Source organism: Drosophila sulfurigaster, chromosome 2L (assembly GCF_023558435.1).
Source record: "Drosophila sulfurigaster albostrigata strain 15112-1811.04 chromosome 2L, ASM2355843v2, whole genome shotgun sequence".
NCBI classification, from domain to species: Eukaryota; Metazoa; Arthropoda; class Insecta; order Diptera; family Drosophilidae; genus Drosophila; species Drosophila sulfurigaster.
Genome location: NC_084881.1, coordinates 3,762,105 through 3,786,497, shown reverse-complemented (window position 1 = coordinate 3,786,497; position 24,393 = coordinate 3,762,105). Strand labels below are relative to the sequence as shown.

The window sequence follows — 24,393 nt, the reverse complement described above, 5'->3', positions numbered from 1 at the left end:
TTTATCATTGTTCTCGCGAAGAAATACGAAATTCATACTATAAAAATACCTTTACAAATAAATGTCTTTATACCGAAACGTTCGATCAAGATATCAAAAACAAAGATACCCAAGAAACATGCCCGTGTGAAAATGGGATTCGATGAAAATCTCAAACAAATTCTAAAATATTACAATTGGTAAACATTGTATGAAAAACATTAGGCAACACATTCGTTATTATGAAATTTGCAACAAAAATAAGCATAGCAGACATCCGAAGTTAATACCAATATTCAAAGCACCTATTCCAGAAGAAGCAGAGCAATTAAAAAAATTATTATTTTTAAACTGCCTGAATATAAATTAGAAATTTTTTGGAATAAAATAAAACAAGCCAAATATGGAAAATAAAACAAAAACAAAAAATATTGAATTCTAAGAAACATACAAAAATCACAAATTATTGATACTTGATGCAAGTTTTGAAATCTCTAAAAGTTGAAATCTTTTTGAAAAATCATTAGGTTTCGGTGATAAATATCATTATACCAAAGTTTTAAGATTAGATTGGATTTTACTCCTCATTCTGTTTTCATCATCTATTTCCAGGAATTCTTAGAAGATGTGTCCCACGTTAGATTGCTTGCAGTATAAGTTCACTTTTTACTTTAGTTCAGTTCGCCATAAATAACATTTTTTTTCTCTATGCACCTCAGCTGAAATGATTATTTTCACATGTTATAGCAAATATGCTTTTTATACCTACAGAACTATGCGCTTAAAATGGACTATTATATAATTGTAAGTCATATGGTAATCTTTTTAAACATCGAACTTTTGATTAAAAAAAATATGTGTAAAGTGTAGTATATATTAATGTTTGGAAAATAAGTATCACTATTAAATGGTTACAAGGCGAGTTTTTAGCCTTCCGTGGCAATAGGCGCACTTGTAGCCTCCGCAGAAAGTGCTGACGTTAGGGGGATTAGAACTTTTGTTGGCAGCAAATGCTTTAAGGGCTCTAGAATTTGGTGCTGCTGCAAAAAAGTTAGTTGCTGTTGCTCCAGTTGCAACAAGCTAATACCAAGATTCACAGTGAGAGACTGAGGTGGAAATACACCGTGAATGCAGCGCTGCACGAAAGGTACGAGATCGTACGAAAAACAAGAGCAAAGCTTTACAAATGTCTCGCGTTCATTTCCTGTGAATGCTTGTTGTTCTTGTCTATAAAAGGCAAGCACTCGCTGTGCCACAAATTGCAGCGATTGTTGTAAACAGTTGGTAACGTCAGTGGCAACAGCGAATGGTGCACAGAGACGAAGTTCATTAAGTGCGTTGAGGTAACCATTGCACAACGCAGCAAGTGGATAAAAGTCGAGCAAAGTCTCGGGCGGAGCATACGTCTTCTGTTCGCTGGATGGCATGGCTGTCGTATCAAGCGGCTTTCGGCTGTGCAGTGTTACCTTGTTAATTAGCGTGAACTTTTCCAACTCCTGTTCAAAGTTTGCATTGACTTGCGCAATGGTGGACTCGAATTTATTGCACACTATGCGTACAAAAATTGGAGCAATCAATCCTCGAAAATCGGCACCGACACGACTGAAGGACAAGCCGAAGTACATGCACTGTCCCAATACTGTTTCAATTGAGTTTACACCACGCTCCAGATCCGTCTCGAGTGTTAAAAGGAAGCCATTAATCTGCAATAGAGTCTATGCTTAAATTGCATTTAGACTTGAATGAAAAAACGCGTACCTTGTTATGGAGCCATGCCTGAAACAAGCGATCTCCATTACAACTGACGCCTTGCAATGGTTTCAAGGAAACCGATTTGGCACTCTCATCATCTGGAAATATGGCGCGATACTGTGTAATAATGTTGAATAAATTGATTCGCGTGATTTCGATCGTCTTTGTTAGATGTTGCTGGGCTGTAGGAATAGTGACTTTAAAGAACACATAAATCTACTATATATACATTCATACCATCCGTTTGGGGAACCGCCTCCAGACATGTTGTAAGCCAAGCATCACGTGCCTGCAAGAACTTTAATTTGAGCTCGTTGTCGCTAAAGGCCTGCATGCGCCGCAGATAACCAACAATTTGTAAGCACTTGGGAAGCTGCAGGTCCATACGCAACTGTGCAACTAGCTGCACAAGCATGGTGTGCCAGAGCGCTTCTACAGAGCAAACAATGCTCTGGAATTGAAATTCATTTGTGCATTTTAGGATAAGAAAATAGCTATGTTGATATTTACATGCACCACAGGTATTAGATGTCCTTGATGCTGGCCAAGCCTCTGCACATAACTGGCCAGTTCAAGAGCCTCTTCATATCGATCCTCCCGGATGCAGCGTTCCATCAATTGCGGCAACTCCAGAATCTCCAGTAGCTGCGCATTTTTATGCAGAGTTGTAGTATTTAAGCGTCGCTGCTCTGTTAGCTCCGCCGAATCCTTGAGAAATTGTTCACACTTTCCGCTGAACGTCGGCAGTTTATTAATTAATGTATCCACCTGATCTTCTGCTTTTTGAAACTCGTTGAAAATGGAGCGAGAGTTTTCTGCTGTTGTGATAAAAGTTTTGTAATTAGAAATAGCCAGCTCTTGTGTTTGATCCAATATCCTTTTCGTCTCGTCTCCCAATCGGGTTTGCTCCTTTTTCAGCTGATCCACTTTGCAAGTGCCGAGCTTGGCCAAATAATTGTCCAGCTCCGGATTGCCACGCAGATTACCTACGCAAGAGAAAACAGATTTATAATTTGCGCTGTCGTGCAAATGGTTTGTAGCAAAATAATTACTTGGAACTCCATGAGGGAAAATCAATTTTAGTACACGCTCATTTTCCAAATCCATTTTATCAGGAAAACTCATTGTTTTTATTAATTTTTGATACAGGGATCTATGTAGAGATGACACTACTAATGTATCGATATTGTTAAATTTCTTTAAACATCGTTCTTATGTTCTTATGACAACCATGGATATTTTTTCGATCTTAATTTAAGACCACATTAATATGAATTATTTATAATTGGACAAAATTATTCTTTTTTATGAATATCAACTTTTTAAGCCCCGTTTCCATAGCTCCAAAAAACTTGTTTTATCTCGGTTATTTTCCATAAAAAATCGGTTCGTGAGCTATGTGAAAATATCGATAGCGAACGTAGAAATATCGAACACACTTTTTGGGTAGTCACGCGATATTTTACCGATGTGAAAACGCCAAAGAGCTCACCACTCAACAAACAGCTGATAATTAAGTGCGCCAATGTATGAAAAAGAAATAACAAATTTATTTTGTGTCTTAAATCAAATCTCTTCCTGGAGTGGCATTCACGATGAAATGTTGTTTAAGTAGGGAGAGGAAAAATTGACGGCATAGATGTCTGCGCAAAGAAACACAAGCATACATCAACGAATATACTACAAAATAAATGTATTTATTTAAATATTACATTGCCGCCAGCAATTCTACTTCCAAAGGCCCAAACTGACATCTCCATTAGATCTTTCTCCACTTCATCCAAATCTTCGTCAAAATATTGCAATTTAAAAAGTTTTTAATTTAAAAAACTTGCGTATAGTTTATAAATTGTTCGCCAACTTTTGTTTACATTCGAACAGCTAGGTATTTCAGAGCAGCCATTCATTCATTCTTTTCCATTCGCTGCTGTGAAAAAACTAAAACGGGACTTGATCAAAAATAAAAATGTCTATGGAAACGGGGCATTACTTAATAAAAATAATGTGTTTTAAAACTCTTTTATTTAACACCCATGCTCTAAGGGGTGTGACCACATTTTAATTTAAAAAATCCCACTATTTTGATAAATGCAACTTGGTTACACTTTCCATAGTATATTGGTTTACTTTTTTGGTATATTGGTTTACTTCCAAAAAATAGCGTGTTATTTTATGTAGCTTGATCCTAGTCCAAGACGTCTCCAATCAGATATTTTTACACTAATCGAATGTCTTTCCACGGAATATACATAAGGAATATAAAATCAAAAAAATTGTGGCTTGAAACGCAAAAACATTTGCCTTCAAAATGTCCTTTTGTGGACATTTACAGTTTGAGGACCACTTGAGTGAGCAGTGCGTTAGCGACACCAATAGATGCAAAACTATTTTTTAAAAAACTGTAGAGAAAAAAATTATAAAACTTAATAATCATAATCATAATATTTGAGGTTCCCTCAAATATTTCAGGTAACAATGCTTCCGTTTTTAAATTTTACTTTCGTACGTACGATTTTAATATTGTTGCCGTTTATTAAACATACATTGTGCAAAATTAAATGAATAAATCGTTATCGTTTTTTTTAAGCTCATACATCGTTTAGTATCGATAGTCGCGTATTTTCAAAGCCACTAAAGACAAAAGCTAATTGCTGTAATACATAGAGTTAACAGGCTTGTAAACCTTTTTGTTACATTTTTGTTGCAACTTTTGCCTTTTTCTTTAATCAATTAATAAATCTTTAAGTTGCGTAAGAATAGATTGCCGCTTTAAATACATATGTATATGCCTGAGTGTTTCTGCGTGTATAGTTGTGGTCTTGGTGAAAGTAGTACATATATTTATCTGTTTTCTAAAATGTTAAGCGTAATTTTTGTAGATTATTCTTGTACATTAAGAACTTTCAATTTACCGTCCAGTTGCACGGAGCACACATTGATGACACTAATGAACTTCAATTGCATGGGAAGCAAACCCACCAATAACGCACTTTCATATCGACTGCAGTCTAGACTCTATACTCTCCACAGTCAGCATCTAAGTTTGTCTCAGACATTTCGGCGTCGACGTTCGCAGAGAAGTTCGTGATGTCGTTGTAATAGTGAGCTAAACCCGCTTCACTTGAGGAGAAGTCATAAACGGGTTGTATGGCCCCTAATGGGATTGTTCTTATTGCACGTGTAAAACTTGTGATGTTTTTCAATAAAACATTTATGTAGATACTAAAAAGTATTGTCACTTATTTATATATTACAAATAAATTACTAGAAAGTATTATCTTATCTTCAATACAACAACAACATTAATATATTAAAAATAGATATGTATTTCCCAAATGAATTTCTGACGCTTTTCTGAAGACAAATTGTTAAATATTCGCCTTTCTCACCTTTGAATGAATGAATTAATTTATTTTGTCTCTAAGATTACCGTTAGAAATATATTTAATTGATAAACACTTTATATTTTGAACATTAACATACGCTTATTTGATTAAAATAATATTATTTTTTATTTTTATTATTTTTGAGGGTATGTTAAACTGTTAAATTAGATTAGATTAAAAACTTCCACTTCACTTTATGAACATTGTAATTGATTTGTTGCCAGAATATACGCGACAACTAGAAAAGATTGTTTCCCCAATATGTAGACCTTTAATTTACCCCGGCTTTACTTTACTATTATTATTTTTACACTTTCACTTACTTTATCTGAAGTATCGATGCAGAACACAATGAACTGAATTAGTATGAACAAGTGATGTTTTGAAGCTTCGAGTGTTTATAAAAGTCAAAGTCTATAAAAATAGAAACCATTTTTAACTAAGCAACAAGATACCCTATTGGGAGGCATGCTAAAATCATAAAACACAATTGTCTTTATTTCGCAATCATCTTGCCAGCAAGTACAAGCAAAAACAGGAAACTGTAACCAGATTGCATTTTCAACTACCAACAACCAGTAACAACAAATTTGGCAACCTCTTGAAAAAAAACAAAGTAAGAATATATTAAATTGAAATGGAAGACACAAGAGGGCAACATATGTATGTATATAATAAAGGGGGAACATAAGAAGAAGCCACCCACCCAAACATACGTGTATTTTGCTACTAACACAACATGAATTTGGCGTGGTTTAACTTCGTGTGCAACTCCTCTCCCCATTTGACTCAGCGGAAGTCTTGGACATGCGGCAAAAAGATTTACACATTGGAATCGAACTTTAACTATAGTACAGTACAGTACAGTACTGACTTATAATTAAAAAAAAAAAAAACATATTTTTCTGTTACCGATTTTAAATTAAATACAAGTAAAGTAGTATTAATATTAAATACAAATACGAATGTAAAATTACGCGTTCCTTTAGAAGTAGTTGTATAAGTGGGCAGACGGAATAATTTACACTGAGTCAAGTTTTCACTGTTTACGTTCAAGTTGCAGCGAACATGCAACCCAACAAAACAACAACTCCACCCGGCAGTAACACTGTCCCAACGCTACAACAACGCCACTACTGACCTACTAAGCCGGCGTCATCGTCATCGTCTTCGCTGCCGTACGAAGCTCTTCCACTTCCCACTAGCAGCGACAATCAGAGACAACAACATCTACAGCCGCAGCAATCAACTGCAGCAAGAACAGCAGCAGTACAGGCTAAGTCGTGCTTTCGTTTCGTGTCGTCTCGGCAAACCATCTTCATCTTCGTATTTTGTGCTTTGCTCTCTCATCATGTTGTTGCGTGTGGCGCTTTTTCTGTTTGTTGGCGGTTTGTTGTTGTATTTTTTTGCACAGCTGTTGTTGTTATTACTGCCGCTGCTACTGCTGCGCCTGCTCGTTTTTCAATGTTTGTGTTTTTGCTGCGCCTCCCGACGCTGACGTTTCGAATAATAAATAAGAAAAAGTTTTCCTGCAAACGCAAAATCTAAGAAGAGTCGTAAAAATAACAAGTCTGATTGAACTACTTGTTGATATTGATCGACTAGTAATGACCCTGTGAATTTCTATTGCACATATCTGGCTTAAAATATTTATGTTTTGATGACAGGTTTTAAATATTTTTGGACAAACTAAAAAAATGGCACCATCAAGTTGTGCAAACTTCGGCCTTCAGACAATACAAATATGCTACTTAAACTTATTTTGCTTATGGGAAAATAATAATATCTCTTGAAAACTTGATTTAAGCTTTGAAGATTTTCTTAAGTACAATGAAATGCAGATATTGCGTCTTACATGAAATTGTAAAGAGTATAAAAAGAGTTTTCGCTTGCGTCGCAGTTGAGCCATTTGGCAAGTCGTCTCTCTGTCTCTGTCGTGAGACCTGGTTGTTGGTTGTGCGCGGGGTGCTCAGTCTGCACGCTGTTGCTGTTGCTGTCGACGACGTCGTCGTCGTCGCCGTCGCACAGTGGGCGATTTGGTCCCGCTAGCGGCATTTAATTCAAATTTTCAAATTGAAAAATCCGGTAATATTTTTCACATATCGATAGCAGATGCTTTGATTAGATTTTTAAAAGCTTTTGAAAGCTCTACGATCAGCTGATCATCAGCTGTGATCGGTCAAACACACCATATGATTTCGCAAAGAGCTTTACACAATTTCTTCTCTTTGCGCGCATGGAATTTGAGTTCCTCGGAAATTTACAATTTTTGGTGAATTTGTTAGAAGTTTGGTTTTTTATTATATTCAAGGTATGTATTTTCAAAAAAATCAATGTTTGTGACCGGTCTATAAATGTGTAGCTCATAAAACGTAGTGGTAATTCAGTGTATTAACAACTAGCCCGGATTAGCGTACACCTGTCTTTCGTGGAGTAGAACTTAATTTGTTCAACTAAGTCCAGTCTAACTCCTTTATTAGCCGAAAGTGTGAATCAGTGGCGTCCAAAATGTGAATTTATCAACTGCTATTATCTGCTAGCCTTGAAACTATGGTACTTTTTAGATACAGTGTTAGTACCAAAAGGGATCTTTTTTAGTATTGCACTCAGAAGTCATCCCATTTTTTCCATCATCCCATCATTTTTAGATAAAGTTTATATATGAAATATGTTAATTGAAGTTCAAATAAAATAAAAATAAAACAAAATTTTAAATTTAAAAAAAAAATTTTTTTAAATTAAAAAAAATTTTAAAAATTTAAAAAATTTTTTAACTTAAAAATTCTATGATTTTTCTGATCAGCGAAAAACCGACTGAAGATATCTATTTTAGTTTAGTTAATTAAATGCCGCTAGCGGGACCAAATCGCCCACTGTGCGTCGCGACGTCGTTATTGTTAGCGTTACTGTGGTTCAGCTCTGAGCCGTTTTGCCTTAGCTCTCTCCGCAGTTGCAATCGTGTGAGCGAAGCGTGCAAACGTGATTAGATTTTTCGGCTCGGCGCTGAAATGAGCTGTGATTAATATTTGTTAAAAAAAAATATGAATTTTTCAACTTTTAAAATATATGTGAAAACCTATCGAAAACTCAATTTAAACAAATGCCTAGTATCAAATAAGTGTGATTATAAATAAACCTATCCAAATCCCACTAAAGAAAAAGGCTTTCAGGGTCCAAGGCCCTTAAAAAGTAAACACCTAAATAAAGCAAAAATAAAAAGTGAAACATTGCGAAATATTTTTACAAAATTACGATTTACTCATTTTTGCATTGAATATTTGTGCGTGTGTGCCAAGCAAAGTGAAAGTAAGCAATGGAGCTCATGAAGATAAATATGCGTATTTCCAGATTGCGAACGACAAAACTAATAACGGTAAATGCTAACGAGAGTGTAAAATATCGTCACATAATACCTAAAGATTTGGCACACTTTACTGTCAGTTAAAGCTCTCTTCAATACACTTATTGAAATTAGCTTTAACAAGCTTACAGTACATCATTTTCTTATTCACTTATTTCTATACTCATAAATCAAATACCTAAAATAAAAAAGATGCGAAAGCCAATTCATAAAATTGAATTTCCAACTTCAAAAAAATTTGGTATCATTCCAAACGCATTCTGAAGCTGAAAAAAACATAGTTTCTGAGCGATTTAAATTTTGGTAACCACCTTGACTACCAATTTCTAGTGGCAGCTTACAACATGTGTTGAAATCCGTAAACGATCAAAGCCATTCAGCGCTTTATGCATATTAACAACTTACTAAATGCCATACACATACAGACACACAGCTGTTCGTATGTATAGCCAAAGAGTAAGCTGAAGAAAAAACTCAGCTGTTGCTTTTGTTATTTTGTGGTTGGCGCTTTAAAGATACGAAAATAAAGATAAAATAAAAAATTTCACTTTCTTCGAGGTGCTGCCGGCTCAAAACGATTTTTTAGTTTTTGGCACTTCTTTTTTTTGGGCCGCTACCATTGAATACATTCGAAGAGAAAAACGATAAACAAAAAAGCAAATGTTACCAAATACAGAGAAAAGTTGCTACGATTTTGGTGTGCCTTTCCCGGCAAGTTTGGATAAGTGAAACCGAAGACGCAAACAGTTGAACAGTTAACAATCAGTATTTTTTTTTTCGACCAAGACAATGCCGATGAATATGCATTATTTGAACACTTCGAGGTTCAGACACAACATACTACATTTGCATGGACTTGCATGTCAAGTTTGTCGCCTCAGTCTTTTTTGCGTCGCGCTACGTCGCATCAGTTAAGTTTCACCAACTGTTGTTGCTGCGACAGTGACTAGCAATGGCAATTAGTAAGCACAGAAACGGCAAAGAAGCAATCCCAAATTTGGTTAAGTGTAACATCAACTTCATTTGCAGTTGCCAATTGAATTGATACATAATTCATTCTATGCTGCACCGCCGCACCATAGCATTACCACATCAACAGCACCACAAGATTGTCTGTGGAGTGTTTAGAAAATGAAGACATAGACAAGACACGACGACAGCAACAGCAACACCAACAACAGCGACATATGCGATTGCTCAGCTGGCCAATCAGACAGTCAGGTGGTATGGTGGGTCAGTTAGGTGGCATGGTGGTGATGCAGGGGTTCTATAGAAAGTTGCGATGGCATATTAAAGTGTTGCTAACTTACAACAGCTGCGATGCTTCAGAGTGATAAATGTCTTCCTCGATGTAAGTTGACTTAATGCCCATTTGGCTCTCTCGTACGGCGCATTGGACATATTGATTTGTTGTCTTTAATGTTGACAGCCGCCTGCCAGCCAGACAGTCCGCCAGCCTTGCAACCCGATTGTTGCTCCAATTTCCTTATGCCTTTTTCTAGACTTACTAAGAAATATGACACTCCATACGTAGCTCTCGGCTCACACGACCCGCCTGTGTTACAATTTAATTGTCCCCATCATTTTCATACAGATAAACATACATACATACATATATATAATTTAAATGAACACAAATAAATAATAAATAGATATTATATTCACTTCCCATATTTATTGTCAGTGTATGCAGATATAGATTGTAGATTTGGCGTCAAACAAAACGAAAGTAATTTGGCTTTCCATTTCAGGTTGTGTGGTTTGCTTTGCTTTGCTTTGACCTGATTCGATTCTGAACAACAAAAAATTGTTGAAAGCAAGTTCGTTGCCTCAATCATTTGTTGTCTCATCCTCCATTCTACGCTTACTTTTACCCCACGGCTCCGAATCCACATAATACTTAGCTTAATTGTAATCGTAGTGATCACTTGAGTGATCATGATGGATTTAATTATATATGTGTTGAGTTGAATAGTTTCTAATTTATCTCAAACTGGAGAGAATTGATGATATCTAAGTAACACAATAATCTTATCAAAAATAATAATAATTGTTTATATACTGAAGATATTTACGATGTGAAGGATGCGAGGATTTTTTATGCATGATAAGATGAGTCAGATGGATATTTTTGTTAAATACATGAAACACTTGTTTAAGATTTTATTTTATAACAATCAGCATGAAGGAAACATGATAAAAGACTAGAATCGAAGCACCTTCAGAAGGAGATCGTAAATTATAATCACATATTATGTTTCCTAAACATTTCTTTTCTAACGTAAATTGAAACTTCTTACTGAAAAAATACAATTATATTTAACGAAAATCAATTACTGCAGAAAGTACTACATTTACATTCCGTAATAATTAATCAAGGATAGATCAGTATAGTCGAATTGCCAGACTGTGAGAACCATATAGTAAATTTATGTTAAAAATAGTAAAAGTAGAAATTATCAATTTTGTTTCGAATTACAAATGCAATTTATCATCCCAATTTCAGTTATAAGAGTAATTAAGAGAAATAAGTTTTGTAACATTTTCCGCCTTAACCATTACTTATTTAGTGAACAAAAAATACAAAAGAGGGGTGCTATTCGTAACTGAACATGTACTTGTAGAAACAATTATCATAAGATTGATATATAGATAAGAAAATTTAATTTTGTGAAATAAATCAAACATTTTTTGATTGAAATCCTTTGGATTGACAAATTTTTATCCGGTCCCGAAATTATAGCAAAGTTTCAAAATGTAAAAAATCGGCAAAATTGCTAAACGTATTTGCTTATATTAGGGTCACATTACCTAATCGATGTGACGTTGTTTTATAAACATATTTGTACATCTCAACACACTCTTGCGCCATTCAACGAATTTAACACTTTCTTTTTGGTTTCGAGGAGCGACGCAATAAAGGTGAATCATACACAGCAGTAAAATAAACCGCATATTCGTACAACATCAAAACCAAATGATAACTAAATTGATATCAAATTTGGGAAACCAGTTCAGCGAAGAGAAAGAAAAAGAAATAGTATGGGTTGGTAGAGTTGCGAGTGGCACAGGCATCAAACCGACTGCGCCATAGACCCGTTTTGGCGCCCAAGTAAAAAGGTACGAACACGTACACGGCATGCTGTATTCAGCTTTGTGTGTGTATAGCATGTGCTCCTTGGTTGCGTCGCGGTTCGTTTCGATTGTGCAACAGAAAAGGAAAGTTTGAAAGGGCCACATAAATGGGTAGATCGGCTGGTCCGCTGGATCGTTTGGCCAACAAAGCGATGCAAGGCACTTTTACATTGCCTGTGTCGCAACTTACTTTTACTTGGTTAACCCATTTCGCTTTTAATTGCTCTCTGCATTTCACTTTGTGATGGTTCGCCGGTGGCCGGTGGCCAGTGGCCGCCCCACAAACACAATCACATGTGCAGCACGGTAATTGCGGTCATTCTTCATCCCCCTTCCACTCGGTCTCTCTCTTTCTCTATCAGTCTCTCTCGCACTTCTTCTACTCACTTTTCTTGAGCTGCATGCAAATGCACATCGATCATCTTCATGACTTGTGATTGTGCAGTTGCCGCGTGAAAGTAAAATTTGATTTTATGCCGGTTCATTAAGCAAAAGAGACAGCAAAATTCCAAGTGAGTGAGAGAGCGAAAGAAAGATTGAGCACGAGTGCGCGAGAGCCTAACTAAGCAAGAGAGTGGGAGCAACATTAGCCAAGTGTGTGCTTTTGTGTTTCTTCCATGTTTCACCTCGTCACGCTGGCGACAAATTGTTTACTTGAGTGAGAGTCAACTGCAGCCAGTCCCTTACATATTTACTGCAATAGAAATCTCAGCATATCTGTATCTATATCTATATCTATATCTATATCTATATCTATATCTATATCTATATCTATATCTATATCTATATCTATATCTATATCTATATCTATATCTATATCTATATCTATATCTATATCTATATCTATATCTATATCTATATCTATATCTATATCTATATCTATATCTATATCTATATCTATATCTATATCTATATCTATATCTATATCTATATCTATATCTATATCTATATCTATATCTATATCTATATCTATATCTATATCTATATCTATATCTATATCTATATCTATATCTATATCTATATCTATATCTATATCTATATCTATATCTATATCTATATCTATATCTATATCTATATCTATATCTATATCTATATCTATATCTATATCTATATCTATATCTATATCTATATCTATATCTATATCTATATCTATATCTATATCTATATCTATATCTATATCTATATCTATATCTATATCTATATCTATATCTATATCTATATCTATATCTATATCTATATCTATATCTATATCTATATCTATATCTATATCTATATCTATATCTATATCTATATCTATATCTATATCTATATCTATATCTATATCTATATCTATATCTATATCTATATCTATATCTATCTATATCTATATCTATATCTATATCTATATCTATATCTATATCTATATCTATATCTATATCTATATCTATATCTATATCTATATATATCTATATCTATATCTATATCTATATCTATATCTATATCTATATCTATATCTATATCTATATCTATATCTATATCTATATCTATATCTATATCTATATCTATATCTATATCTATATCTATATCTATATCTATATCTATATCTATATCTATATCTATATCTATATCTATATCTATATCTATATCTATATCTATATCTATATCTATATCTATATCTATATCTATATCTATATCTATATCTATATCTATATCTATATCTATATCTATATCTATATCTATATCTATATCTATATCTATATCTATATCTATATCTATATCTATATCTATATCTATATCTATATCTATATCTATATCTATATCTATATCTATATCTATATCTATATCTATATCTATATCTATATCTATATCTATATCTATATCTATATCTATATCTATATCTATATCTATATCTATATCTATATCTATATCTATATCTATATCTATATCTATATCTATATCTATATCTATATCTATATCTATATCTATATCTATATCTATATCTATATCTATATCTATATCTATATCTATATCTATATCTATATCTATATCTATATCTATATCTATATCTATATCTATATCTATATCTATATCTATATCTATATCTATATCTATATCTATATCTATATCTATATCTATATCTATATCTATATCTATATCTATATCTATATCTATATCTATATCTATATCTATATCTATATCTAAATCTAAATCTATATCTATTATTAAATGGTAGAAACTATTATATATTTCAGCGGAATACAGTAGTTGCGCTGCTCTTCATCTTTCTTGTAAATCTCACCGATAGCACGGCCAACTTTGGGTTCGACTCAGCGAACTCGTGTAACCCAAACGGTAAAATTTCCCGGCGTGGACGTGCTCAGATGCTGGCAGCGATACCATGTGATCTGGCGAAGCAACCATTTTGTCATCTACCAGGTTCAATTTATCCGTGGCACGCGGTGCGGCGATTCGTTCACGAGAATCAGGGTCTGATGAAGCGCATGTACGGCGATGTGCGACATATATCAATACTACGCGATGAGATACAGAATAACGAAGTAGTCGATGTGGACGACATAGAAGACGCAGCGGATCGGTATTCGAAGACACCACGTGGAGCTAAGTTTATGTTGCAACGCAGAGACGGAGACCGTGATGAATTTGGCAGTTACAAGGGCAATGATGTCATCAAGGAGCCGCATTTCCGGCCTGTATCTGCTATGGGAAGCACAACCACACCGTCCACAACATCAACAACAGTTTCCAGCTCACCAACAACTGCTCCCACATCAAGCTCGAGTAGCCCTACAACATTAAGTATATCGTCAGGAGCCGCAATTGACGAGTTGCAACTAGAGACAGTGCCGGACGGTGACCGTGAGAGACCCAGTTTGGAGTCCAACAGCGTCTACGAGTTGCCCAGCAGCACAAGTTCCAAGACAGTCCCTACAAGTACCACAAGTCGCCCACAAACTACAGAAAGAGCAAATGCCGAGACTGGCGATAATATAGAAGTCATTGACGCGCCACAACTGGGAGAAGCCCCCAAGAAACTCGAGGGTAGCCAGGGCCTTCACAACATAAGCATAGCAACTGTTCCGGTCACTTTGGCTACTGTTGTAAAAGTCTCTACGACGGCAACTAAGCGTACCTCAGTGGTGCCCAGTCGCAAGCAGAAGCCCAGCGAGGCTGCCACTCCTTCTACAACTCCGCTAAAGGTGACTTTAAAAGCCACAAATTCGAGTACGAGCACAGCAGACACGGCAGCATCAGGTGCCACAGTCAGCAACACAAGCACAGTTGGATTGATGGCCCGCAAAAATGTCACCAAAACGACGATGGGAAGCACCACACCGGTGAGCTTCGCATCGCTTTTCTCATCCACATTCACAGCTCTGAGTATGGACAAACAAAAACGTCCATTAACAACCAGCACCACAGCCGCACCCCCGATGACATCCTCAAAGGCAGGTCTCTTAAAGGAGGGTGGCCAGCTCTTCCAGGATGCCATTAAGCAAGAACCAGTTACGGTAACCAGTAACATGCGTGGCGTGTAAGTAGCTCAGTCTAAGATGTACTCTAAATGCTAATTCACATTTTTTTTCTCTCGCAGCAATGCTTGTCCAGTTAAGGATGAGGTGGTTGCTCCATTCTGGGCTAATAACACACGCGGCGAGGTCTTGGCTCTGCTCAATCTTTATCCCTTCGAGCAGTACGTGCACTGGGAGAAGTGTACCCATGAGTTCAAGCAGATGTTCTGTCGCGATGGCTGCCGCTGTGAGCAGCAGTATCGATTGCATCGGCTATTGGCCTATGATCCGCACAATGAATGCCGTGGCATCTTTTCAGACTGGTTCCGCTTTCCCTCAAGTTGCATTTGTAAGTGCTACAATATACCCATGGAATTTCGTGCCACTTCGAGAAGTCCGCGTTCCGACAATAGTTTCGATGCACCACAATCTCAGCCCATCGATCCCATAGGTGCTGCCGAGGCAGAAGTTCAGCGTGCTATCTATGAGCATGCCACAGATCAATGGTATCGGCCACGTGATGAGTTTGATATCTTTGAGGGCTAGTCACCCGAATTCCTGAGCTATGGATTAGCTCATTAGAATGAGGCTTTGGACAGACCTAGTCCCTTGGAACTGTACAGTAATATGAATAAATTTAGGATTCCCGTGCACTGAAATAAATTTCATTATCTTTGCTAAATAATTAATCGATTAGTGTATAACTTTCCGACAAGAGATCAAGCTATTTATTCTCAATCATAATCAGCGTATAAATCCTATTTAAAACACAGATTTCCACTTCCCACAATTCTAGCTTGCTAAGTAAGACAGTTTATTCGCCTTTATAGGTTGCAGGTTACCGGCACTCCAGCCAAGTAGTTATGAATTCTCATAAAAGGGGAATTCCGTTCTTAGGTGTTATTTATAAATTATAATTGAAGAAAAAGGAATGTGTTTTTGTAAATATAGTTAAACACAATATCCTACCCAGCGACAATTTTACAGAGCGAATGTACCTTAAATTATTTGTTAAACGATTTCGTGGCAGCTACGTTTAATAAATAGTATTAGCTATTAATCATTTATATTACATAACGCAACTGTGGCCATAAATAAAATCATTCTTTATAAATAAAATGAAAAATAATTTGGAAAAAGTACATATTTATTGCCAAATTTATAATATTCATACAATATTATTTATATATACGTGTAGTTGTTATTGTTGTATATAAAATGCTTACATAAATATGTATAAAATAGACTTTAATGTATTTAATACGTTTACATAACACTTTAGTAAATTGTTTAGTGTTTCGCAGAAGGCGTTTTGTTTTTTGCAGTTTTCACATTCGTAATTTAGTACTAATATATTTATAAAAGTAATAGCATTTCTTCTTTAATACACATTCTGATTATTGAATAAAGATTTAAATGTTTAATGTTGTATTATGACAACCAACATGATATTTTCTATTTTTTTCAGTTTTCTTTTTTTTTAATAAGAAAAGGCACTTATTTTTTATAAAGCTTGATTCTATAAATTTTGAAAATAATTCTTGAAATATTGCCACAGTAATGAATTCGAAATAATTATCGATTATTTTGATGCGTTTAAAACCATATTTTTTATAATTTGAAGTTCTATTGTAATTTTTTTTTTTGAGAGTTTCTAAAACTCTCACATAGAGGAAACAGATAATTGCTTGATATAAATAGGGGGACGTAAAGACAATCAATAGAACTAAACAAACAACAAGAAAAGAACGCGCCTTAAATGCAAAAAACCAAAAAATGTGCAATAGCATAGACGACAATTGAATACTCTGCGTTGAGCGTATCGAATACAGAATTTGTATATATAGATGAGCGACAACACCCCTTACATTTTCAAGGGTATCAGCTTTCACCGTCTAATAATAACTAAACCTAAAATTATCCTTGTGCTAGCCATTCGTAACAGGCACCCAGAGTAGCTTGTCCTGCTCTTTATCGACGGCGTCCTTAATTTGGGTGCACATGTGTTTGATGCTGACGCCTGGTATGACGGCTGAAATGCATACAATCGCAAATTAATAAAATATCTGCACGCTTTTACTTTGGCTTTGCAATTCCTAACCTGATATGTACTGCTTATAGTCGGTTTCCAGTTTGAGGGCACGCTCATACATCTCTTTTGCTGCTTTAGCTGATATCTTATCTGTGCCAAAGTCGCGAATGTCACGTATTTGTTTGGCCGACTTGAACCGCAAGAGGAGAACTATAGGATATATTTGCAGACGTTGTAGTCGCTCAACGGCTGAGATTGACACATCCAAGATGCAGTGGCGTCGATCCTGTAAATAGTTTACATCATTAATGGATAGTAACCAATGTGCAATGATTTCTTACATTCTTGCACGCATTGCTTATGGTTTCCACTGTGGTGCATTCGAATTTGTTGCCGCGACGCCGATAATCTACGAATATGTTCTCTTTTAGGCCCTCTTCCATAGCTTCCTGCGAGCAATCCATCGCTGTAACCTCACACAGTTTAAACAAGTTGGAGAAATCCACCTTTAAACGAGCTATTAGGCACTCCGAAAGCGGCCCAATTATTAGCACGGGTCGATGAATAGGCGCTACACATTAAATAAAATAAAATGAGATTTCTACAAATATATTGACTACCTACAGTCGAGCAATTCCACACGCTGATAGCCCATGACAACACCATCGTCGTTGAGTATGCCAGAGTCGGGGAAGAAGCTCAATTGCGTGTTACTGAAGCTCGCAATCTCTGTTGAATCACGCGATGAACTCCGTTGATTCTTCTTCCGTCGAAAGAATGAACGACGTGCTGATGTGCTGCCTCGACGCGCAGTGCCCGTATCACAGTCAACCACTTCTCCTGAACGTAGTTCCTCCTCCACCCTAAAGTCGAGAGTGAATAAATACATGTTTTCGAGCGCTAAACTCAATGTCCACTCACTTCATTTGACTTGGTATAATACCACATTCTTTGCGATGTCCCATTGCATCTAGTTTCCAGGCTCGCCACAAACCGAAGGTACCATTAAATACGGTGTTGTCCACATAAAGAACTTCATCCTTCACAAAACGCAAGTCATCCTCGTTTAGTTCACCAATCCGATCAAACCCCACGCGTATATAGAACGAATCTCCTGGCTTATCTTTAATTTGCTTCAGAGCTACAATTAATTTAAATGATAAAACAAATAAAAAGCTTGTTAACCTAAACCTTAGGTATAACTCTCACTTTGCAATTTGTTCTGCACCAGCATGGTGACCGTATCGGTGAGCTTGGAGATCTCATTAGCTGCCTGCTCGGCGGTAACACCACTTAAGTCGACGCCATTGTATTCCAGTATAAGGTCACCTTTACGTATACCGGCGTGATCAGAGGGTGAACCAGGAGCCACGTCGTGCACATAGATGCCAACTTTATTGCCACCAAACAATTTAATGCCCAGATTCTTAGACTTGTCCATATGAAGTGTGACAAAACGCAGCGCTGTAATTCAATAATATGAGTGAGATACTAAAACAATTAAAGGAAAGTTTGAAGGATGTTTAAAGAATAGGTATTGACGGTATGTTGCTATAACTATTGTTACTAACCAAATTAATCAATTCAAATCTACATGAGTAATAAAAATTACAAGTGCTATCTCTTCGTAGAACGCGTGTTATCTGTTCTTGCTAATTTGACTAGAAATATTTCTCTTGAACTGCAATTAATTAAAATTTTCAATTTTTCTTTTGTATATAATTGATTTACAATAATTAAAGTTGATTTTGATTTGACTATTGTTGAAATTTTTAAAACCACTGTCATATTGATGAATTTATATAGTTAAATCTTTCTAGGTGATGTTTTTGATTTTAGCCTCGACTTGGAAATTAAATTGGTTCAAATTTTGTGAAAGGCATCTAGGTTTGTAAGCGTCACTTACACTCTGCAGTCACAGAAGTCGGTGCTGGTGGCAACGATGGTTTCGCATCGTCATCGTAAACCGTAGAAGTGGCCGAAGCGGTGGTTGTTGTTGTGGTAGCCGCTGAGGAGGGCATATCCTGGCTGCTGCTTATGTCCGATTGATTTTCCAAGCTGTCCGTAAAGCTTTGATCCTTAATGGACTGATGGGAGAGAGGAGCACGAGTCACAGTTGGCGCCGGTGGCAGCAATGAGAGTGGCTGCAATGGCATTGCCGCTTGCACACTTCGAGCCGGAGGACGCGGTGAATTTCGTGGCGTTGGCGAGCCAGAGTGATTCAGGGGAGATTCTGGTTCCATGTTGTGTATACCCTCGTATTCAGTAGACTGAAATTCTGGCGAAACATATAACGATAATTAACGATATGGTCTTCATCTGTGGGTCAGTAATACTTACTTTCAGGGTTATACTGCACCAGCATAGTAAAAGAGTCGCCGCACTGGCGTAGCACATTGGCGGCTATCTCGTTCGTGGCAGCACGCATATTGATGCCACAGACTTCCAAGAGTTGATCGCCCACCTGGAGACCGGCACGCATTGCGGTACTCTTGTCGGCCACTGTGGACACAAAAATACCTCCGCCATTGTTGTTACACTGTATGGTAATACCAAGCGACTTGTCGCGCTTATCAATCGTGACTCTTCTAAGGTCTCCAGGGCATAAAAAATCCGTCGCTACATTCGAGCAGCGCTTTCCACTACCGCTTGGCCCGCCATGGCTAAGCACCTCGACATGCACCTGCGGCATGGGAGATCCCCTTCCACTGCCACCACCTCCTCCTCCTCCTCCTCCCCCACCATTAACACTGCTCACGTTCGGTATATAGCCCGTGTGGTGAACAGAGTTCATGAGAGAAACTGGTGCTCCACTGTGGCTAGAGTTGCTACCCGTTGCGTTGCCATAATGATGATCAATGGAGCCAGAACTGTTCTTCACTAGACTGCTGCTGTTCTGACGATTGCTCGCCACGCTGGGATTGGACGGAATGCGAACCCTTTGATTGTCTTTCTTGCGCGGAAAAGTGCCACCCTCGTAGATGATACCGTTGCCAGGACCGGAAGATACACCAGCCAGGCTATATGGATAATTCAGTGACGGCTGTTGGCTATAATCGATGTAAGGAGGATGCTGCATATGCTGTTGATGAGCATGTGGATGGGGATGCGGATGGGGATGCGGATGGGGATGCGGATGGGGATGTGTAAGTTGATGCTGTTGCTGCGACTGCTGCCCGGGCACAAAATCCAAATCAGTAGGAATTCCAATGGTGCTGCTATTGCTATTGCTTTCCATTTGAGCAGGTGGTGTTGCCTGCGTTGTCATTGTCGTCATCGGTGCGGGCGGCGGCGGCGAAGACAATGTCAATGGGCTCGACCGTCGCATATAACGGCCATGACTGCTGGGCGGAAAGCTGGGAAAAAGCTGCGTATGCCTATTGCCGGCTATTGCCATGTAAGCTTGATGAGGCGGTAGATAATTGTGACCGGATGTTACCAGAATACCCGAGCCAATGCTCTCGCTGTCACTGGGATATTTGGGCACATGCTTAGGCGGCATTGGTGGCACTGCTCGCTTCGGATAGACATTGCACTCACTAATAGGCGGACTCTTTGCCGACAGCATTGATTCAATAGAGTTCTGCGACTTTAGGGATACGACGTCCACAGTTCCTCCTCCGGAACCAGATCCTGCCGAACTATTACCACCAGATACTCGTGGCGGGGGTTGCAGCGGCATAAACATGGCATTCCCCTTGGGCAGAGGCAACGGCGGTGTTGGCTGTTGGAACATATCGAACATTTGCTGCTTACGTGTTGGAAACTCCCCAGCGGCCACTGCTGCGACCACCTGTCGCTCTGCCTGCTGTCCACTCGTCTTCGGTTGATAAAAATCCCCGCCACTGGGCGGAATATTCAGTGAGAAGCGATGTGGATTATGGAAACGTGCTGATCGCTCCTGAGCATGAGGCTTCACACGCGCATTGGCACCCATCATTGGAGCGGGACGTTGCAAGAGTAGTTGCTGCTGCTGTTTCTCCTCCGGAGGCGTGGGTACGCTGGCGTAGAGCGAATGTCGCGGATATGTGACTCCTACACCAGGCTGAAAGACGACAGAGGAGACCACATTCCCGACAGGATTGGAGTTGCGATTTGGATGTGTCTTGATGGCGTTGCCATTAAGGTTGCGCGGTTTCGTCAGCTGCGGTGGCAGTGGCGGTGGTGGCAACTCTTGTAATTGCAATTGCGGCTTCGATTCCACGGGATCGGCCTCGACATCATCATCCTTATCTACATTAATAGGGCCGGCGGTGAAGAGGGACATGAGTGCACGTTTCTTTTCGCCGCCACGCTGCACAATAGTGCCAGTTGGATTGTCGTGAGAAATATTGGTTCGTGGCCATGTGCCCATGCTCTTGGCCTCTTTTTCACCTTTTTTACCGCGCTTATGGCGCTTAAAGAGATTCTCCTTGCTCTTCTCAGAGCTGTTCTCGCTGAGTACCGAGTCCAAAGCTGCAATGGCTACATCATGTTCCTGCTCAAAGCTATCATCGGCTGTGCCCGGCTTACTGAACTTCAGCTTGCGCAAAAAGTCCGCAAATTTCGACGGATGCTTGGCGGCGCTACTATTTCCGCCTCCACCACTCCCGCTGCCACCAGGAGTAATACCTGTGCTGTTGTTCAGCTGTTGCATGGAGTCAATGGAACTGTCCGTCTGCGCTGATGAGCTCGTCATGCGGCAATGCGAGTCCGGCTGCTGTTCAGCCACATACTTGAGGGCAAAAATATTGACCGTTTCGCTTTTAAGCAACTGTGTCACCTCATCGATGGACTGTAGCGAATCCATGGACTTATTATTGATGCTTAGCACACGATCTCCCACGTCCAGTTCGGGCTCATAAAAGGCCAGCGTGTTGGGTTCTATCTTAGCTATAAACACGCCCATGTCCAGCTGTAAGCCAATAGCATCTCGGTTGTTTGTCTTCAGCTGCACCGCATACGAGTGACGTTTGCTTTGATGAGTCCTTGAGACAAGCAGCAGGCAGCGTGGCGCACACGCCCGTATCTCATCAAGGACCATGCGTTTCGAAACGCCGAGACAGTCGAGATTATTCACTTTGCAAATGACATCATTGATCTTCAGCTTGCCAAATGCTGGCGAGCTATTGGTGACACCACAGACCAGTTGCCGTTTGTTACTATCGTCTAGTATAATGCCAAGATCAACATCATGATAATTGCAAAGCTCAATCTCCAAAAGATCCTCGCCGCTTTCGTAGCTGCTAAGGTGGAAGCTGCGACGCGAAGCAATGTCTGTCGGCGTGGCTGTTGTTGTTATAGTTTGGCTCTCCAACTGTTCCTTAAGGGCATCAATCTTCTTCTGTGCCTCATCTTTTTGCTTTTTGATTTTCTCGCTGTCCCGAATGGCCATTAGCAGATCAGAGATTGCCTTGTCGCGTTCCTTGCGCAAATTATCACAGAGCGTCTTCACCGAGTCGCGCTCTTGCACGATTTTTTCACGCTGTGAAATCGCCCAGTCTCGAACTCGTTTCGCCTCCTCGGCATCTTGAAGAGCACGCTCAACCTCTGACTGAGCCTTGTCGAGGCTCTTACGCATCTTCTCCAGTTCCTCCTTGCTATCGTTGTTAAACTCTTTTGACCAACTGCTCTCACGCGATTTTAATAAATCACGTTTTTTGTGCTCTGCATTGGCCAATTGCAGTGATTTCAACTCGTTCTTATAGATGAGCTCCTCCTTTTTGAGACTCTCAATTTCTTTGTTGGCCAGCGCTAAATCATCGGACATCTTTTGATGTTCCTGCAGCACATTGTCCTTTTCGGACAGCAATTGATTCAGTTCCTCATTGAGCGACACCACATGTTTCGTCTCTTTTGATAGCAACATTTTTAATGTTTGATTCTCATCTCCACGTTCCCGATAGAAATTACGCTCTTTCTCCAGCTCAATGTAAGATTTCTTGTATTTTTCTCTCTCCATGGCTATCAGATTACGCTCTTTCTTCAGCTCCACTACCTTTTCGCTGGCACTGCAGGTGCCATCACACGGTGTCTGCATCTTTCCATAGTAGAATGAATTGCCACCCGCTCCCGAGGATTGGGGAGCTGAAGGATTGCCATTGTTCTGATTTTGGCTCTCCAGTAGCATAAGCTTGCGTTTTAGATGCTCGCTCTCTGCTACAATATCTGTGTACTTGTTACGATCGGCCATATAATGTTCCTGGTAGAGATTTAACTGTGTTTCCAACTCATCGCATCGCCGCTCCGAATTCGAATGTCGAAGCCTAAGTGTAGTCAACTCCAGCCTCGCTGACTCGTATTGCGACTGAAGCAGATCATATTTTTTTGGCACTGCCACCACCGCTTCCAACACCGACAACGCCTCCAACGCTGCCACTGACCACTTTTGTGGGCCCATTGTTATTGGCCATATTAGCCGTCGTTGTGCTGCCACTGGAGTTCGATGGCGGTCGAAGTGTGCTATCGTAGCCCACATACTCTGAACTTTCTTCTGCAACAATAATTGCATCAAATTGATTAAAATTTTAAGGCATACAAAAAAATTTCCGTACTCACCCTCTTGACTGCTTGTGCTGGTCAACGAAAGGTCACCAGATGCCATTTTCGCCATCACAACATCTTTTTACGATAATACAGCATACGATAGAAGTAAGATTAATCTGCACGAATTCAGGGATAGTACATAAATTATTCAATGTAATGTAACTTAAATATACATATCTAAAATTTATTGTATTAGCGCTCATGGTATGAAAAATGTTATTACAAAGAAGTAGACATTTAAAAAAAAAAGCAAAACAAAACAGTACAAATTAATATATTGAAAAATACTAAAATATACCATCGGCTTTATGGCTTTAGCTGAACTCAGCTTTTCCGAGCTACCCATAGCAGGCATAAAAATATTAGTTGATTATTGTTGTATTTATTTTGATGTATAATAACTTGCTATACTCCTAAAACCAGCAATACTATTATTTTCATCTGCATATTCATATTAAGGGTTAATTAGGAACTGTATTGTTATATACGTGTTTTCAGAAGTATTTGTGCTACATGATCAGTGTTTAAAAATTGAAATATGTACTTCGTTTAGCTATCCTGTGACTTACATTTCAAGCCGATCGAGTTTATTTGGAATGTTGGTTTACTAATTCAATTCAATTTTCATAATTTTTTATAACTTTCGCAGTTTATTTGTTTTCACAATTGAATAAAAACATATATGTACATATAAATAGTTCAACAATAGTAACC

The 24,393-nt window shown here is 38.2% G+C and overlaps 3 protein-coding genes and 1 long non-coding RNA gene across 5 annotated transcripts; 2 read left to right on the top strand and 2 right to left on the bottom strand.

Moving 5' to 3' along the window:
* Positions 1–839: 839 nt before the first annotated feature.
* LOC133845835 (conserved oligomeric Golgi complex subunit 8) lies at positions 840–3,059 on the bottom strand. 2 transcript variants are annotated; one of them, XM_062280416.1, is made up of 5 exons: positions 2,784–3,059; positions 2,242–2,717; positions 1,969–2,182; positions 1,738–1,928; positions 840–1,682 (listed from the first exon to the last, which is right to left on the bottom strand). In XM_062280416.1, the coding sequence occupies exons 1-5, from the start codon at positions 2,854–2,856 to the stop codon at positions 906–908; spliced, it is 1,731 nt and encodes a 576-aa protein (XP_062136400.1). In that variant the 5' UTR covers positions 2,857–3,059; the 3' UTR covers positions 840–905. The 2 variants fall into 2 exon arrangements, with proteins under 2 accessions (XP_062136400.1, XP_062136411.1); XM_062280427.1 differs by having other exon boundaries at positions 1,738–1,913; positions 2,784–3,055.
* A 1,284-nt stretch (positions 3,060–4,343) lies between these two features.
* Positions 4,344–4,960, top strand: LOC133849931 (uncharacterized). Its single transcript, XR_009895525.1, has 2 exons — positions 4,344–4,559; positions 4,611–4,960. It is a non-coding gene; the product is annotated as an uncharacterized LOC133849931 (long non-coding RNA).
* A 3,113-nt stretch (positions 4,961–8,073) lies between these two features.
* LOC133842762 (protein spaetzle 4) lies at positions 8,074–16,251 on the top strand. Its single transcript, XM_062275987.1, has 3 exons — positions 8,074–8,490; positions 13,845–15,145; positions 15,206–16,251. The coding sequence occupies exons 1-3, from the start codon at positions 8,431–8,433 to the stop codon at positions 15,666–15,668; spliced, it is 1,824 nt and encodes a 607-aa protein (XP_062131971.1). The 5' UTR covers positions 8,074–8,430; the 3' UTR covers positions 15,669–16,251.
* LOC133842746 (disks large homolog 5) lies at positions 15,814–23,795 on the bottom strand. The gene is given in 10 exon segments (XM_062275961.1): positions 15,814–17,154; positions 17,224–17,440; positions 17,496–17,725; positions 17,779–18,017; positions 18,076–18,295; positions 18,364–18,618; positions 19,061–19,432; positions 19,495–23,464; positions 23,466–23,626; positions 23,692–23,795. Coding segments are annotated over 10 exon segments (5,823 nt in total). The 5' UTR covers positions 23,747–23,795; the 3' UTR covers positions 15,814–17,050.
* Positions 23,796–24,393: the final 598 nt, after the last annotated feature.